Source organism: Anolis carolinensis, chromosome 6, assembly GCF_035594765.1.
Source record: "Anolis carolinensis isolate JA03-04 chromosome 6, rAnoCar3.1.pri, whole genome shotgun sequence".
NCBI classification, from domain to species: domain Eukaryota; kingdom Metazoa; phylum Chordata; class Lepidosauria; order Squamata; family Dactyloidae; genus Anolis; species Anolis carolinensis.
The window spans coordinates 48,081,989-48,099,294 of NC_085846.1; the positions used below are offsets into that span (position 1 = coordinate 48,081,989).

Consider the following 17,306-nt stretch of genomic DNA (forward strand, 5'->3'; position numbering starts at 1 on the left):
AAAAAAACTGTAATGTTTTTGGAGTTGTGTGTTTTCTGGGCTGTATGGCCATGTTCCAGAAGTATTCTCTCCTGACATTTCACCCACATCTATGGCAGGTACATAAATGTGGGTGAAACGTCAGGAAAGAATACTTCTAGAACATGGCCATACAGCCCAGAAAACACACAACAACCCTGTGATTCTGGCCATGAAAGCCTTCAACAACACATTGGAATGTTTTTGTTTCCCTAAAATCTTCCTGATGCAAACAAACCTCGCCCCTAAATATTTGCACTTAGGAAGTATTTGGAAGATGAATTTCATCCATATGGAAACAGAATCAAATGCATATTCTGGCGTCCTGTGGTCTTTAAAGAAATCCAAACAGTGTCGAGAGAAAATTCTAACACTATCAGTGGTGGCTACTCTGAAGGACATATAAAGCACTCCTATGCACACTGAGGCTTTTGGGGATCCCACCTCTACAATATTCTCCTCCACAAACCAAACAAAAAGCCTCTCCCAAAGCCTGAATTTGCTCTTGGTGCTACATAAGTGTGGGGAAAATTAAAAAGGACACACTGCTGTGTGGCTAGAACTGAGAAAAGTTATTTTCTTTCAAACAATTATTTCCCTGCTTTTTCTCGCTCACTAACTTCTTGTCTCTGTGGAGTTCTCATTTCTTCAGAACTGGTGCTCAAACAATTGTTCAGAGAAACAGAATTGTAGTCTAAAGGAATTACAGTAGAGTCTCACTTATCCAAGACTCGCTTATCCAAGGTTCTGGATTATCCAATGCATTTTTGTAGTCAATGTTTTCAATATATCGTGATATTTTGGTGCTAAATTCATAAATACAGTAATTACAACATAACATTACTGCATATTGAACTACTTTTTCTGTCAAGTTTGTTGTGTAACATGATGTTTTGGTGCTTAATTTGTAAAATCATAACCTAATTTGATGTTTAATAGGCTTTTTCTTAATCCTTCCTTATTATCCAAGATATTCGCTTATCCAAGGTTCTGCTGGCCCGTTTAGCTTGGATAAGTGAGACTCTACTGTACTGGTTATTTACACAATGCCCTTCACAAAAACAGTATTATCATCATGTTTAGATTTGTGTCTCTTCTGAATTTTCTCATGGTGTATGTCAAGAAGCTGTTCCCTTTTAATTGTCACACAATAATGCAATAAATGTGGGCAATAGTCAGTTTTGAAATGTAAGCAAGTAGTTCTGTTCTTCGGCGATCTCTCTGACTTCTTTGCCACCAAACCCCTACTATAGTTTGTACATTAAAAAGAGTCTCCTATCAAAGTTCCTGTAATTTCTAACCATTTTAAAAATCTATGATGTAAAAATGTGAATTGCAGAACCTTTTTTTTACATTTGAATCAACATAAAAGCATCTTTCCCACCTTGTCTGTGACAGGTATTTGTGCTTTCACATTTTTTGTAATTTTTCATATTAAAGAGCACTATAGAGTTGTACCATTTTTGTCATGTTTGCTTTCCATATAAATATATAAGAAAAGCAGAAGTGAAACCATATAGAGGCAAAAGAAAGACAACAGAACGGTCACCCAGCACCATATCTTGCATAAGTGGTGATTCCAAACTTCAGTTAACTCACTTTTTGTATTGTTTTGCTTTTTTATGTTTTTGCATGACATTTTTTATTTTATGTTTTAATTTTGTTCTCAAATGTGCTTTTGTCTCTGTGGCAAACTGTAAAACTGCTTCTTCAGAAATGTGATTTATGATTTATTTATTGCATTTACAGCCTTCCTTACAACGGTTTACACAATTTAAAGTAAAGGTTTGGCTAAAAATGTACAGCTGCAAAAAGTTTGAAAATAGTATCAACTCTATTCAAACAAACAGCTAATGATTCATATATAATTTTAAATACATTTAAAGCACTAAATTAAAGACACACCAATTTGCACATATGATTAAAATCATTCAAAGGCCTGCCTAAATAAAAAAATCTTTGCCTGCATAGCAGTGAAATGGGCTAACTCAGGCATGGGCAAACTTCCCAGCTGATTAGCAGTCTTGAAATATATTATTTTCAATTTCTAATCTCTCGGAAACCAGTAGTAATCTGTGGTAAACAAAACACACCAGGCAAAATTGTAAAGGCAAACTGTGACTTCTTCTTTTACTAACCCTTTAGAAGCAATACTTGGCATTATTGGCATCAGTGGCTATGCACACAAGTGGTGCTGCATGTTACTCCAACTGGATTGGCCCTTAATCCTACTAGATTAGCCCACACCAAAGAACGTTTAAAGAGTTAATGAGTTGTAGTATAATATTGGCAGTGTTGTTTCGGATTCCAATTCTAATCATACTCATCTTGAAATTTAATTTCTGCTTTAGCAGCTGCACATCGATGACATTTTCAAGGAGATATTGACCAAGACCATACTTGCTTCCCGATCAGATTCCATCAGTGTATACGTGAAGTTTGGAATTTTTTTGCCCCACTATGCATCACTTAACAATTATTTTTTTCTGAGGGCCCATCTACATGGGCCAAATGAGTTAGGTTGTGGTTGAATAGACTTCGTAATGCCCACAATCACTCTAATATCTATAATGCCTTGTTTCATGTTTTTAAGTCACAGGATGCTTTGGAGCTCTACTGCACTTTAAGGTGGTGAGATAACGGGTTCTTTCCTATCCAGAAGCAGCCAGGGCTGTTAACACAGCCATCCTACTTTCCCTAAACTCAGGACTCCATTCAGGATCAGTATTGATGTATGTGGCCCATGTAGATGGGCCCTTAATTGAATTGCAGGAGCAGATGTGTCAGAATATGTTATGGTCACTGAATATAGTTGTGCATATTTCCCTTTTGCTTGATACATTACGTTTATTCATTCTTTTAATTACTCATGTATAGTATTTATTTATTTACAGTATTTATATTCTGCCCTTCTCACCCCGAAGGAGACTCAGGGTGGATCACACTGTACACATATAAGGCAAACATTCAATGCCATATAAACATAGGACAGAGAAAGATGCAGAGGCAATTTAAACCTTCTCCAGCTTCCAGCTTCCTGAGGGTATGCTTGATTCCGGCCACAGGGGGAGCAGCTGCTTCATCATCCACTGCGATGGCAACTTCCTCATTCCAACGGTGGCTGGATGATTTTTATGGTGTCGTAAATTAGCCTCCCCACATATAAGTGGTACCTAAATTTCCTACTTAATAGATGCAACTATCTTTCGGGAAGCTTAGGTCAACAACGAGCAGGGGCTATTTTTTATTTTAATTGTCGGGTCACCCCGACACAGGCTGGCCTCGAACTCATGACCTCTTGATCAGAGCTATTTATTGCAGCTGGCTGCTAACCAGCCTGCGCCACAGCCCGGCCCCTTGTCTTGCTTATCCAATCTTCGCTTATCCAATGTTCTGTATTATCCAACGCAGTCTGCCTCCCACCGGGATCCACAGCTGTTTCTCTAGGCAGCAATGTGCAGCAGGCCAATACATCCAACAACAACAACAATACAAGTGCAGCCACACTCCCAAACAAGTGGCAAACTTGTAAAAAAACATGATGTTTTGGTGCTTAATTTGTAAAATCATAATGTAATTTGACGTTCAATAGGCTTTTCCTTAATCCTTCCTTATTATCCAACATTTTTGCTAATCCAATGTTCTGCTGGCCTGTTCATGTTGGATAAATGAGACTCTACTGTATTTATCTTTTCTTATTTTCCCATTGCTTGCATGGTTGTCAAAGTGTTATCTGCTTCAGTCAGTTGTTATTTTAATGCAAAGTTTTTGTGTTCTCAGTTATATGAAAAGATACCTGCATGTAGATAAAATTAATAACAACACGCCTACTGAAATTCTGGGGCTCCTGATGATTACTCACTAAAAGCCTCACAGAATGCAGTTAATGGTGTTTTGTAAAGCTCAAATTACATTATGACTTTGGATCACCATTGCAGCCTTTGACAAATGCCATTAGCCAGTAATTTATAGAATTATATAATGGATTCTACTAGGGCTATTTGCTTGTTTCTTTCTTTGTGGTTGCTGAGTTGAATTAGAAATTTTCATAGATTCCACAAGTCTAGGAATTATATAAAATTGCCTGCTAAATAGTTGTGTTCAGGGGTGGCTATACTTTCCATTATTAGTTCAGTTTTCTCCTTTTAAACAGCTGACTTTTATCTAGTCATTTTTAAAATGAGATAAATGATGCATGGTGAAGAATCTGAACATTAAAAATACAAATCTTTTCTGTCCAGTCATGTCTGACTCTGGGAGTTGGTGCTCATCTCCATTTCTAAGCCGAAGAGCCGGCGTTCCGTAGACACCTCCAAGGTCATGTGGCCAGCATGACTGCATGGAGCGCTGTTACCTTCCCGCCGGAGCGGTACCTATTGATCTACTCACATTGGCATGTTTTCGAACTGCTAGGTTGGCAGGAGCTGGAGCTAACAGCGGGTGCTCACTCCGCTCCCGGGCTTTGAACCTAGGACCTTTCGGTCTGCAAGTTCAACAGCTCAGTGCTTTAACACACTTCGCAGAAATCAACTATTAAAGACACCCAAAATAGTTAACAGTATTAAGAGAAACATTATTGGGATGATTACTCCAATAAGCATTGCTCTTAATTATCTTGGATAATTTATATTATTGTGACTTATGTGTGGGTAAGAATAAGAAATGCAGTTTTGACACCAACTGTTATGAAAACACAAGCACTGCTTTATCCTTTCTCCCTCCTTTCCCAACTATTAAATAACAGGTCTGAAATGACAATTCCTTTTTTCAATATTTTAGCTGTTTTTGGTGAATTTTTGGATGTAGAATCTGAAAAGCACAATAAAAAATCATACAGTTATTTCACAAATTTTATTACTAACATCAATATTGATTTCATCATATAACACAGAAACTTCAAAGGAAGTTGGAGCAAATTTGAAGTCGCCTTTAGACTTAAAATGCAAAATTCCTATAAAACCACTACAAATTTTAAAGAAAAGGGTTTCTGACCCTCAGTTTTTCAGGCCTGTAGTATTTTTGGCTTTTCAAAAGTGGGATCTAATGGTAATCAATCCCAAAATACACTTCAGATGAGCCATGGTTAAGTATTATTATTATTATTATTATTATTATTATTATTATTATTATTATTATTATTGACACAACAACATAGTATGACACAGCAAACAAGATAGATATGCTGGATTGCGTATCACAAAATCACAAGTCAAACACTTCCCAAGTGATTATTATTATTATTATTATTATTATTATTATTATTATTATTATTATTAATTTGAATTCAGAAACTTACTTTCCAAGATAGTTTAAATGTAGTGTTCCCCCACTTATTGCGGGGGTTAGGTTCCAGGATCACCCACAGTAAGTGAAAATCCGCGATTTAGGGACACTATATTTATTTTAATATTTATAGATTACTTTAGTAGTTATACACTATTTTAAGTCTACTATTTTAAGTAGTTATACACTATTTTTAAGTCTTTATCAACCAATCGTGTGTGGATAAATCGCCTCCTTCTTCCGTTGCCACTTGGGCTCCTTTTCTCTCCCTTTGGCTTCTCCTTCCTTAGACTGTAAATTGTAATTTTTTTATGATTTATAATAGTCTTTTGGAGTTTACTGAAAAACCGCGAAACAAAAAATCCGTGAAAAGTGAACCGCGAAGTGGTGAGGTAACACTGTATACCAGTATTCTGGGATTTTTCTTGTAATAACATTACAATAATATTAATTCTGGAAATCTACAATGGGCCTTTATCAAAGCTTCTTCCCCAGGTCCAGGATAATGGCATGAGTGCTGTGTCTTCACCTCATTTCACCCAGCCTCCCTGCAAGGCACATGGCATACGATATTCATACCCATGAACCTCATGTACTCATTTTGAACTGATATTAAACTCTCTGTTGAACTTTCCTCAAAGCATAGTTGAGAAGATAAAAATGTGCAACTTTTGTGTGTGGGGTTTATTCCCAGGAAATTCATTCATTGCCTAAGTGCATCATGAAAGGCATAATGGAGTTCGTTTTGTCATTCTCTCCTTGATGTTTGAGCAAAACACAGTGAGAATTTCAAGAAAAAAAAAAGCATTCGCTGCAATGCAAGAATACCCACCAGTACAGCTATCAGCTTATGGCAAGTGGTGGGGCAGGGGAAAGGTCTTTGGGGGGAGGGAAGGCAGACAGGAGAGAAAGGAAACCAGGGAAAGATCCCCCAAATGTACTGGTGGGGTGAAGAGGAAGAGTCCCCTTTTCGTTTCATGGTTGTAGCCTTGATGTAGGGAGTTACTGCAGTGGAAGGAAAGGCCTTCATTCCCCTCAAGAGGCATCAATGCTGCTTTGGTTGCAAACCTCCTCTCCACTCTTGGGGGGTCTATGTGGGGCCAAGATCTTCTGTGAAACGATTCAAAGGAGAGAACATCCTTAATGGCTGAGAATGTATTTGGCTCATGGGGCAAACGGAAGGGTGGGAGACTATTATGGGATGCCAGAACATACATGAAGCCATTAATTGAAAGAAATACAATTTAAAAAGAAAGAGAAGGCAGCAGAGTAAATCGCTTATGCCTCTGAGAGACAGGAAATATTGATAACTGTGTGGGCGAAAGAGGGTGTCAAGGGAACTATTGAGTTGGAGGGCAAAGAAGAGGGAATTGAGTGCAGTATAGTAGTTTGAATGTCCAGCTATGCTTTTGGTTTGAATCTTTGCTCAGCCATTGAAACCAACTGGGTGTTGTCGAACACAGGACCCCCACCCCCAAAAGATTTATTGTTTTCTAAGGACATCTTAGGATGTCCTTAGCTCTAAGGAGCTCCGGTGAGCTGCTGAACTTGCAGACCGAAAGGTCGCAGGTTCAAATCCCGGGAGCGGAGTGAGCGCCCGCTGTTAGCTCCAGCTTCTGCCAACCCAGCAGTTCGAAAACATGACAATGTGAGTAGGTACCGCTCCGGCGGGAAAATAACGGCGCTCCATGCAGTCATGCCGGCCACATGACCTTGGAGGTGTCTATGGACAATACCGGCTCTTCGGCTTAGAAATGGAGATGAGCACCAACCCCCAGAGTCAGACATGACTGGACTTAACGTCAGGGGAAACCTTTACCTAAGGACATCAATCTCTAAAAGTGGTGTCATTTCTGTATATAAGATTTTCCTCACCCTGCAGTGGACCAGTTGTGAGCATCCCATCACTCACCCTGCTGGACACAGATGGCCTTGATAAGCTGGAGGCTTGATGGATCTTCCCCTGCCGATTGACATCAACACTCGTGGTGTACCTGTTGGGTTGGGATAAACAGTCCCCACAGATAAGAACTGGACAGATAAGAACTGGACAGAGGGTGACATGGACTATGTTGTGAAACTCTGATTGAGTAAAATCCGAAAGGGTGGCACAGGACTGTAAAATTATAAAAGCCAATGTATTGTCACTGCTCAATGTTCTTCTATTTCGGAGGCATCACTGGAGCTCCAGGTCTCCGTATTTTTTCTACCTCTTGATTTTTTCAGAGTAAAACTTTCTTTCTGAGAGCAAGAAATGCTTAGTTATCTCTGGAGTTGCACCTTTGAAGAGATTGAGATGACAACCTTGGACATTGTAATGTCTCCTGATTCAGAAAGCAATTTGGCCTGGTCAGTTTAACACCACGCAGACTCCTCCACCACGTTGGCTGGGATCTCACTGGAAAGTTGAACTTCTGTCAGACTGGGGACACCTAGTATTCTGGTTTAAAGAGATTCCAGAACTCTGTGTGTGTGTGTGTGTGTGTGTGTGTGTGCTTGAGAGGACGAGGCCTCCCCCAAGGACATCTAAATACCAAATTTTCCCAAATAAAACATCTTTCCACTACTAACATGACCTCAAAATGGATCTCTTGACACTTCCTATCCCTGACTGTACCGCACTCTATGTCTGTATTTTTCTCAGATCATCTGCACCTCTGCTGAATTTGAAGGAGTTCAATAACTAAGAATATCAACCTCTTTTAATACATGTCCAGTATTTCGCCATGCCAGAAGCCCAGGACCCCATTCCCCTCTTTCTCTCTTCATTATCCTGTGTATGGACTCTACTTTTATTACTGATATATTAAATATAAGGCAAACTACGGTGAACTGTCTTAACCACTTCCCGACCCCAGATAGGACCAACAATTCCAAAACGCCCTTCAACACCTCAGGCAAAAGGTGTAGAAGGGACAATTATCACTCAGACATTATATTCCAGCAACTGAGTTTGTGGCCTTATGATTGCCATCTGGGACCTGAGACATCAGCTACAGAGGACATTGGACAAATAAACTTCTGAGCACCTTGCCATTCCAATAAACATCATGGGACCTTTCCTTTGTCTGTCCTGTCTGGGAATGGGCTTGGGGACACAGCACCCATTGTCCTTGGCATCCTGGACTTGGCATTTGCCTAATCTCACCATTTCCACACCTGGACATCCATTGTCCTTAAGATTCCAGACTGAGTCTCCAAAAATGGACATCACTTCCTGAGGACTCCTGTTTGCCCATGGAAACACCCCAGCCAGCTGATTGGGTGGCCCTGGGCTTCCCCCACTTGGTTGGGAGATCCTCAGTCATGTCATTGGAGTCAGTGCCAATCACAGAGTGGGCTGGTCTGAGCCTGTCCCCTGGCCAATCAGGAGCAGAGGTAGCACTGGCCAGCTCTCGGCGCTCACCCAATTGGGGTTGGGGTCAGAAAACTTAAACTCAGACAATGCTAATGCATGAATCTTTGAAAAAATGGATGCACACTCCATGTTGGTTATGCTTGTACTTTAGGCGTGAGCCTGCTTGCATCCACTCTTGGCCAGAGTGTAATTAAAGCTTCTGTCTCTATCTTCGAACTCTGGTGAGTCTTTAATCTGGAACCTTTGATTGTTAGCATAAAATGCTTGCCAGGCCGAATTCTCATATAATTGCAATCTAAATTTTGACTTCATGGGTAACGCTGGACAAGTCACTCTCAGCCTCAGAGAAAGGCAAACTCTCCTTGAACAAATCTTGCCAAGAAAATCCCATGATAGGATAGCCAGAAAAGGAAATAATTTGAAGGCATATAACAATTCAGTATTGATGTGGCCACCCTCATTTTTTAAGGCTGGGAGCAAATGTTCTTGGTGCTGCTCCTATTTGCAAGGTCTTGGTGAATAAAATTTGTAAGTTTTAAAAAGAAGGATACATGAACTAATGAACAAAAATGTATATTCTGGATGAATGGGGGCCTCTGAGGAGACAAATGTTTAGGTCCTTTATGTTTTTATGAAGTCTTATGTGATGTGGGGCATATTTCCTCAGGTAGGAACACCCCATATCCCATCATTCCCTAGCCAGTACAAAAGATTGAGAATGATGGGTGTCATCCAACATATCTGGAAACTATTATAGAGTATATTAAATACAAATACAGGTAATGTTTTGGCTGCTTTTTCATGTGCAAAACATTATTTTAAAACCTTATTAGAATAATCTATAAAAAAATCTAGTATGGAATCACTTTATGTTGTAATAATTTTCAAAGAAGAAGCCATGTTAGTCTCTTCCAACATAAAAGGGGGAGGAAAAAACTTGAAGGGAAAAAAATGTCATAGCATTTTTTAAATTTTACTGCACGTTTTCATGGATATAAATTTGCCTCCTCAGTTGCAATAAAGTAATATTAAACTCCCAGGTTATAAAGTACACAGCTGTGGGAGCTTCTTAGAATGCTGGGTATGTTTAGCTTAGAGAAAAGAGGGCTGAGGGGGGACATGATAGTCATGTTTAAATATCTGAAATGATGTCACATCGAGGAGGGGAAAGCTTGTCTTTTCCAACTCTGGAGATTAGGACATGAAGGAACTGATTCAAATTGAAGGAAGAGATTCCGCCTAAACAAAAGGAAGAACTCCCTGATGGTAAAATTCAGCAATTGAATACGCTACCTCGGAGAGTGGTGATTTCCTGTTCTGGAAGTTTTTAAACGGGATGGATGGCCATCTGTTGAAAGTGCTTTGTGTGTTCCTGCATGACAGGGGGTTGGACTGGATGGTTCTTGTGGTCTCCTCTCGCTCTGATTCTGTAACATGCCTGTTGTAAGAACAAGAGTTTTGAGTCTTTACTTAATGCAGGGGTCCCCAAACTAAGGCCCGGGGGCCGGATGCGGCCCTCCAAGGTCATTGACCTGGCCCCCACCCTCAGTTTTATAATATAATATATTGTATATACATATAATATTGATAATAATATTATAATGTAATACAATATAACACTAATAATAATACCATATGATAATATTAATTATATATTCTATATTACATATTATATTACTAATAATATTACAGTATAGTTCAATATAGTAATATGTAATGCTTATATTGTGCTATGCTAATAATATAATATATTGTATGTACATATAATTTGTAAGCCACCCTGAGTCCCCTTTGGGGTGAGAAGGGTGTGATACAAATGTAGTAAATAAATGCAGTAAATAAATAAATAATAAATAAATACATTTTAGACTTAGGCTCGCCCAAAGTCTGAAATGACTTGAAGGCACACAACAACAACAACAACAACAACAACAACAACAATCCTAATTAACTTGACTATCTCATTGGCCAGAAGCAGGAGCACACTTCCCATTGAAATCCTGATAAATGTATGTTGGTTAAAATTGTTTTTATTTTTAAATATTGTATTGTTCTTTCATTGTTATTGTTGTTACACTACAAATAAGACATGCAGTGTGCATCGGAAATTGTTTGTATTTTTTTTTTTCAAATGATAATCCGGCCCCTCCACAGTCTGAAGGATTGTAGACCGGCCCTCGGCTTAAAATGTTTGAGGACCCCTGACTTAATGGATCTGGGTAGATACGGAGGTATCAGAGGACTTGGTTGTAGTGTAAACAATAGATAATGCATTCTGAGTGGAAACTGGAGACATGTAAGCATTATCTCAACCAAATTTTGATTATTCGCACTATCATTACGTACCTTTCTACCAATTTACATTGCAATAGCAGCAATAGCTAACATAATGGAAATGAACATAGTGGAAGTTACCAAAATGAGATAGCCAACAGGTAAAGCCTAAGGCACGGGACTAGGGGGGATTTGACCTGGTTTAAACAGCGAACTGCAGTGTCTACCAATGAATCATCTAATCCAAGCCCTACCAAATAAACCATAGTACAGGAGCAAAGAGAAGAAGCTGTGTCATTGTTAGACTTGCACTTTATATGAACAAGACTGTTTCTGATGCCCAAGTGAAAGCTCAATTAGTGCAAAATCCACGGTCTCAAATGCCAGGATATGTATTTCTTGTGGATAAGAAGAGTCACCTAAGATTTCAACCCAAATGGTTCAGATTTCCCTAGTTGGCCTACTCATGCCATGTACAAAGTGCATTCTGTAAGTAAGGTGTGGTGTTTGGAAGAGAAGTTGTGGGTAAAGGTGATCATCAGAAGCTGGGTGCATTGGTGGCTAAACTATTTGTGAGATGGAAAAATACAACAGAAGTCTTCAATTGACACCAGAAAACAGAGTACCATCAGAAAAACTTGTGTTCGGCTGAAAAGGCACGATCATCAGATTTGCAGATGACACCAAACTGGGAGGGATAGCCAAGACTCCAGAAGACAGGAGCAGAATTCAAAACGATCTTAACAGACTAGAGAGAGATGGACCGAAACTAACAAAATGAAGTTCAACAGGGACAAATGCAAGATACTTCACTTTGGCAGAAAAAATGGAATGCAAAGATACAGAATGGGGGACGCCTGGCTTGACAGCAGTACGTGTGAAAAAGATCTTGGAGTCCTTGTGGACAACAAGTTAAACATGAGCCAACAATGTGATGCGGCTGTTTAAAAAGCCAACGGGATTCTGGCCTGCATAAATAGGGGTATAGCATCTAGATCCAGGGAAGTCATGCTCCACCTCTATTCTGCCTTGGTCAGACCACACCTGGAATACTGCGTCCAATTCTGGGCACCGCAATTGAAGGGAGATTTTGACAAGCTGGAAAGCGTCCAGAGGAGGGCAACTAAAATGATCAAGGGTCTGGAGAACAAGCCCTATGAGGAGCGGCTTAAAGAACTGGGCATGTTTAGCCTGCAGAAGAGAAGGCTGAGAGGAGACATGATAGCCAAATACAAATACGTGAAGGGAAGTCATAGGGAGGAGGGAGCAAGCTTGTTTTCTGCTGTCCTGGAGACTAGGACGCGGAACAATGGCTTCAAACTATAGGAAAGGAGATTCCACCTGAACATCAGGAAGAACTTCCTCACTGTGAGGGCTGTTCGGCAGTGGAACTCTCTGCCCCGGAGTGTGGTGGAGGCTCCTTCTTTGGAGGCTTTTAAGCAGAGGCTGGATGGCCATCTGTCGGGGGTGCTTTGAATGTGAATTCCTGCTTCTTGGCAGGGGGTTGGACTGGATGGCCCATGAGGTCTCTTCCAACTCCACTATTCTATGATTCTATGAAACTTCTTGCTAATTCACAGCGGAAAATGACTCAAGCAGTAAAGGAAATAAGAAGAAAGCAGAAGAAAACAGAAAGAAACTTCTGCCAACTGTGGAAATTAATGTCCTTTGTGGCCAAAAAGAGCCAGCTTTAAGAGTGCGCACAGATTCAAGACCTGTTACCTGTAAAGAACCTTTGCATAATGATGGCATTTTCAGGGCCTTGTTGAGATATCCTGTCAGGTCAGAAGACACTGACCTGAAAAGTCATCTCAGGGAAAGAAAAAAAATTCAACCCCTCCCGATTTTATTTTATTTTTTCTGGCTATGGTCCTGTGAGGGCTGTATGAGCCCCAAATGAACACAGCTAGGCCAACCTTTCCCCCAACAAATGCTACGGTCAGCGAAAGACAAGAGGGATCCTCTCACCTCTGCAGGAGTCTACCGTATATCATGCAGCTGTGGACAAGTCTACATAGGGACCACCAAACGCAGCGCACAAACACGAGTCAAAGAACATGAAAGGCACTGCAGACTAATTCAACCAGAGAAATCAGCCATAGCAGAGCACTTGATGAACCAGCCTGGACACAGTATATTATTTGAGAACACAGAAATGCTGGACCACTCCAACAACTATCATGTCAGACTACACAGAGAAGCCATTGAAATCCACAAGCATGTGGACAATTTCAACAGAAAGGAGGAAACCATGAAAATGAACAAAATCTAGCTACCAGTATTTAAAAACTCTAAAATCAAAACAGTAGATGGGAAGCAACACTCTTGAGGGCAGAGGAGCCCCAAGGACGGCTAATGACTGAACAAACCTTTCCAATGCTACCATGTTTCCCCGAAAATAAGACAATGTCTTATATTATTTTTTACTCCCAAAGATGCGCCAGGTCTTATTTTCAGGGGATGTCTTATTTTTCCATGAAGAATTCACATTTATTGTTGAACAAAAAAATGAACATTTATTCTATACCGTACAGTAGTTGTCATCACAAACCAACATAACTAAACCAGACAAACTGTGACTCCTGTCAAGAATTTCTTGTTACTACCATTATTTCCATATACAACTGGTATGTACATTTACCAATCCTGCATGCTATGGTGGTTTGGTGGGTGCCGGGAATGCTTCCAAACAAAAGCTTTGCTAGGTTTTACTTTTGGGGGAGGTCTTATATTTAGCAATTCAGCAAAACCTCTACTAGGTTTTATTTTTTGGGGATGTGTTATTTTCGGGGAAACAGGGTAATTAGGGTGATTAACTGAAACATTAATGCTGGCTTCCAACTGACAAAGGACTCTTGTAACACCCTGGACTCAGATATATATATATATATTCCTTTTCTTGCCTAGTTTATCCATACCTCACAACCTCTGAGGATGCCTGCCACAGATGTGGGCGAAACGTCAGGAGAGAATACTTCTGGAACATGGCCACACAGCCTGAAAGAGATACAACAACCCTTCTTATTATCATTAATAATAATGATTTATTATTATTATTATTATTATTATTATTATTATGGCAATTTCAGGGCCTTGTTGAGATCTCCTGTCAGGTCAGAAGACACTGACCTAAAAAGTCATCTCGGGGAAAGAAAGAAAAAATCAACCCCTCCCTATTTTTTTTTTCTGGCTATGGTCCTGTGAGGGCTGTATGAGCCCCAAATGAACTTCTGCTTGGCCAGCAGAAGGGAGGTTGGGAAGCTAAGGAGGGCAGGGCCGCGCCCCTTGACAGCACAACAGGCTGGCGCAGTCGAAAAAGGAAGGCGATTGGGGCCGGGACCCGGAGGTCTACGGAAGCCTCCGCAGACAGAAGTCCTCCTCCGCGCAGCCGGGGGCGCCCCTCGCGGCTTGTTGTCTGGCCTGTGTCTGCGGCGGGACGTGGGGGCGGGGCGTGGAGCCGGCGCTGGCCAATCAGGTGAGGGCTTTGTTTGCCCGAGCCGCGGGAGCCCCGCTCACCATTCAGATGCTTAGTGGCTGCGAGAGAAAGGAAGGAAGGAAGAAGGGAGAAAGGAGGGAGAAAGGAGGGAGGGGCGGTCCCAGTCCCGCTCGGCTGAGGGGAGAGGAGGGCGAGGACGGGGACGAGGAGGAGGGGGCGCAGCCGGCGGGACCAGAGCGAGACAATGGCGTCGGCCTCCCCTCAGCGCCTGAGCCGGGAAGCCCGCGCGAGTTTTTGCCGCTGGGCGACTTTGGCGGCGGCGGGCCTGCTGCTGCTCCGCCTGGAAGCCGCCTCGGGTGAGTCAAGCGGGCCTCCCTTTGCTCCCTTCGCCCCTCGTTGGCAACATGGCGCTGCTCGGGGCCCCTCCGGCCTGCAAACCCCCTCTTCTTCCTCTCTCCTCCTGGGCTCTTTCCCTGCCTGTTTCTGTCCGCAATGTTCCTCTCAGTTTCCGACTTTGAGCGTTGTACATGCCGTGCCGCGTAAAGAGAACTTTCTTTTCCGAATAGCGAGGCTGAGGCAGCGCTTGTGGTGCCTGCGGGGCCGCGTGAGGGAGGCCTTGGGCCAGCAGCCCCTCAGTTTCCCCAAGCAGATGGCGCAAAGGGGGGCCGGGAGGGGAGGGGAGGGGGCGGGAAGGAGGGCTCCCTTTCTCCTCCGTGGCCGCCCCCCCCCTCCGCACGCAGCCCTTTGTGGCCGCCGTCGCTTCTCGCAGGCAGCAGCTGGCCCCCTCTTCTCCGACCCTTGCTTCCTACAATGTGACCCCCCCCCCCCCCCATACACACATACTTTACTCTACCTTGGAGTCTCGTACTATAAAAAAGAACATTTTGGCAACTAGACATTTATTTGCCTGAATCTGTTCTCAACAACTTGCAGTGTTTACCGAAGGTTTCTTCAGCTGTCCTTCATAAACAGGGAAAATCAGCCTGTTTAGCAAGCCTTGCCAATGTTGTTGTCCAAAGCTTTCATGGCCACAATAGGAGCCTCCGATGGCCTAGGGGATAAAAGCCTTGTGACTTGAAGGTTGAGTTGCTGACCTGAAGGCTGCCAGGTTCGAATCCCACCCAGGGAGAGGGCGGATGAGCTCCCTCTATCAACTCCAGCTCCCAGAGAAGCCTCCCACAAGGATGGTAAAAACATCAAAACATCCCGTCCCCTGGGCAACGTCTTGCAGACGGCCAATTCTCTCACTCCAGAAGCAACTCAGGCTGCTCCTGACACGAAAAAAAATGGCCACAATCACTAGGTTGCTGTATGGCCATGTCCCAGTAGCATTCTCTCTTGACGTTTTGCCTGGACCTGTGGTCAGCATCCTCAGAGGTTTGTTCCGAGGTCAACCAGAGAAGTTAGCTCTAGCAGAGCACTTGATGAACCAACCTGGAGACAGAATACTATTTGAGAACACAGAAATGCTGGACCACTCTTAACAACCATCATGTCGGACTACACAGAGAAACCATTGAAATCCACAAGCATGTGGACAATTTCAACAAAAAGGAGGAAACCTTGAAAATGAACAAAATCTGGTTACCAGAATTAAAAAACACCAGAATCAAGACAGTAAATAATGAACACCCCCAAACAAGGGAATTCCAGACAGTAAACAATCAAGTGCCAGTTAACACTTGACAAGGAATGCCTCTAGGGCTAGGCAACAACAGTTAGTCTACCTCTATGCAAAAACCCACACTGATTGACTTTGCAGCTGCAAGGCTACTCAATGCTAATCAAGCTGGCCAGTTACAACATCCACACTTACTTCAAACAGACAAGAGTTCTTTCTCCCACCCTGGACACTCCACAGATATATATACACACCCACTTGCCTCGTTTCCAACAGACCTCTGAACAAACCTCTGAGGATGCCTGCCATAGATGCAGACAAAACATCAGGAGAGAATGCTACTGGAACATGCCATACAGTCCAAAAAATTTACTGCAACCCTTGCCAATGTTTGTTTCTTATCAGTAAATGTTTGATTTTGCATACCCATAATATATACCTAGATACCCAGGGTTATGCAGATAGTATTTCTCGATGGAAAAGGTTTAAGAAGCCCTGATTATTATTCTGTTGATTTTACTGGACATAATGTAGAAGAAAATAATACCCGGCCACTAGTGCTGTGGAGATGCTTTACACTTTTCCCCACAATGTGACAATATTTGTTTAGTGTGTTGTCAGAAAATAGGGGAAGTTGCCCTCTTGTTCCCCTACTTGCAAAAGACTTCTTTATGTTTCCTCTTCAGAAAGTTGTGGCTGCTTTCAAAATAGAGAACTTCATGGACATTTCAAATAAACATGTTTCACTTATAATTGACACAAGTCTGGTTGGATCCACTAAATCCTGAGAAATCGATAAAATGATAGGGTTGTTGTATGTTTTTCGGGCTGTATGGCCATGTTCTAGAAGTATACTCTCCTGACGTTTCGCCCACATCTATGGCAGGCATCCTCAGGTTGAGGTTCAACCTCTGAGGATGCCTGCCATAGATGTGGGCAAACGTCAGGAGAGAATACCTCTGGAACATGGCCATACAGCCTGAAAAACACAATAACCCTGTTATCCCGGCCATGAAAGCCTTCGACAACATGATACAATGATATTTTGCTGATGACAAGAGTTGTGTGGTACATAAAACTGTTGTCTTTGTTTCTGTAACTGAGGCCTACGGTTCTGTACATTTTACACACAAATTGATATGACACCCAATTATCCTGAATCTGGTTGATAAATCATTCAGATGTATATATAGGCACCACAAATACCTGTTGCAAACCAGTTATTCCACAAATTCACAGTTTTGCTCATGATTATCTCCCCTGCCATTTTGCCAATGATGTTTACAGGAACATGTAAAAATTGTTTTTGTCATAAG

The 17,306-nt window shown here is 41.8% G+C and overlaps 1 protein-coding gene and 1 long non-coding RNA gene across 5 annotated transcripts in view; one reads left to right on the forward strand and one right to left on the reverse strand.

The window, feature by feature from the left end:
- Window positions 1-1,735: 1,735 nt before the first annotated feature.
- LOC134299897 (uncharacterized) lies at window positions 1,736-14,403 on the reverse strand. Of its 4 annotated transcripts, XR_010007150.1 has the most exons (4): window positions 13,852-14,403; window positions 9,953-10,097; window positions 7,214-7,295; window positions 1,736-4,827 (listed from the first exon to the last, which is right to left on the reverse strand). It is a non-coding gene; the product is annotated as an uncharacterized LOC134299897 (long non-coding RNA). The 4 variants fall into 4 exon arrangements; XR_010007152.1 differs by having other exon boundaries at window positions 1,736-10,097; window positions 13,852-13,930; window positions 14,063-14,393; XR_010007149.1 differs by having other exon boundaries at window positions 1,736-7,295; window positions 13,852-14,393.
- A 78-nt stretch (window positions 14,404-14,481) lies between these two features.
- Window positions 14,482-17,306, forward strand: part of tgfbr1 (transforming growth factor beta receptor 1) — a 31,692-nt gene continuing 28,867 nt past the window's right edge. Inside the window, exon 1 of the mRNA XM_003222307.4 lies at window positions 14,482-14,725. Within this exon, the coding sequence (XP_003222355.3) occupies window positions 14,614-14,725 (112 nt within the window). The 5' untranslated portion in view covers window positions 14,482-14,613. The remainder of the gene's footprint in view (window positions 14,726-17,306) is intronic.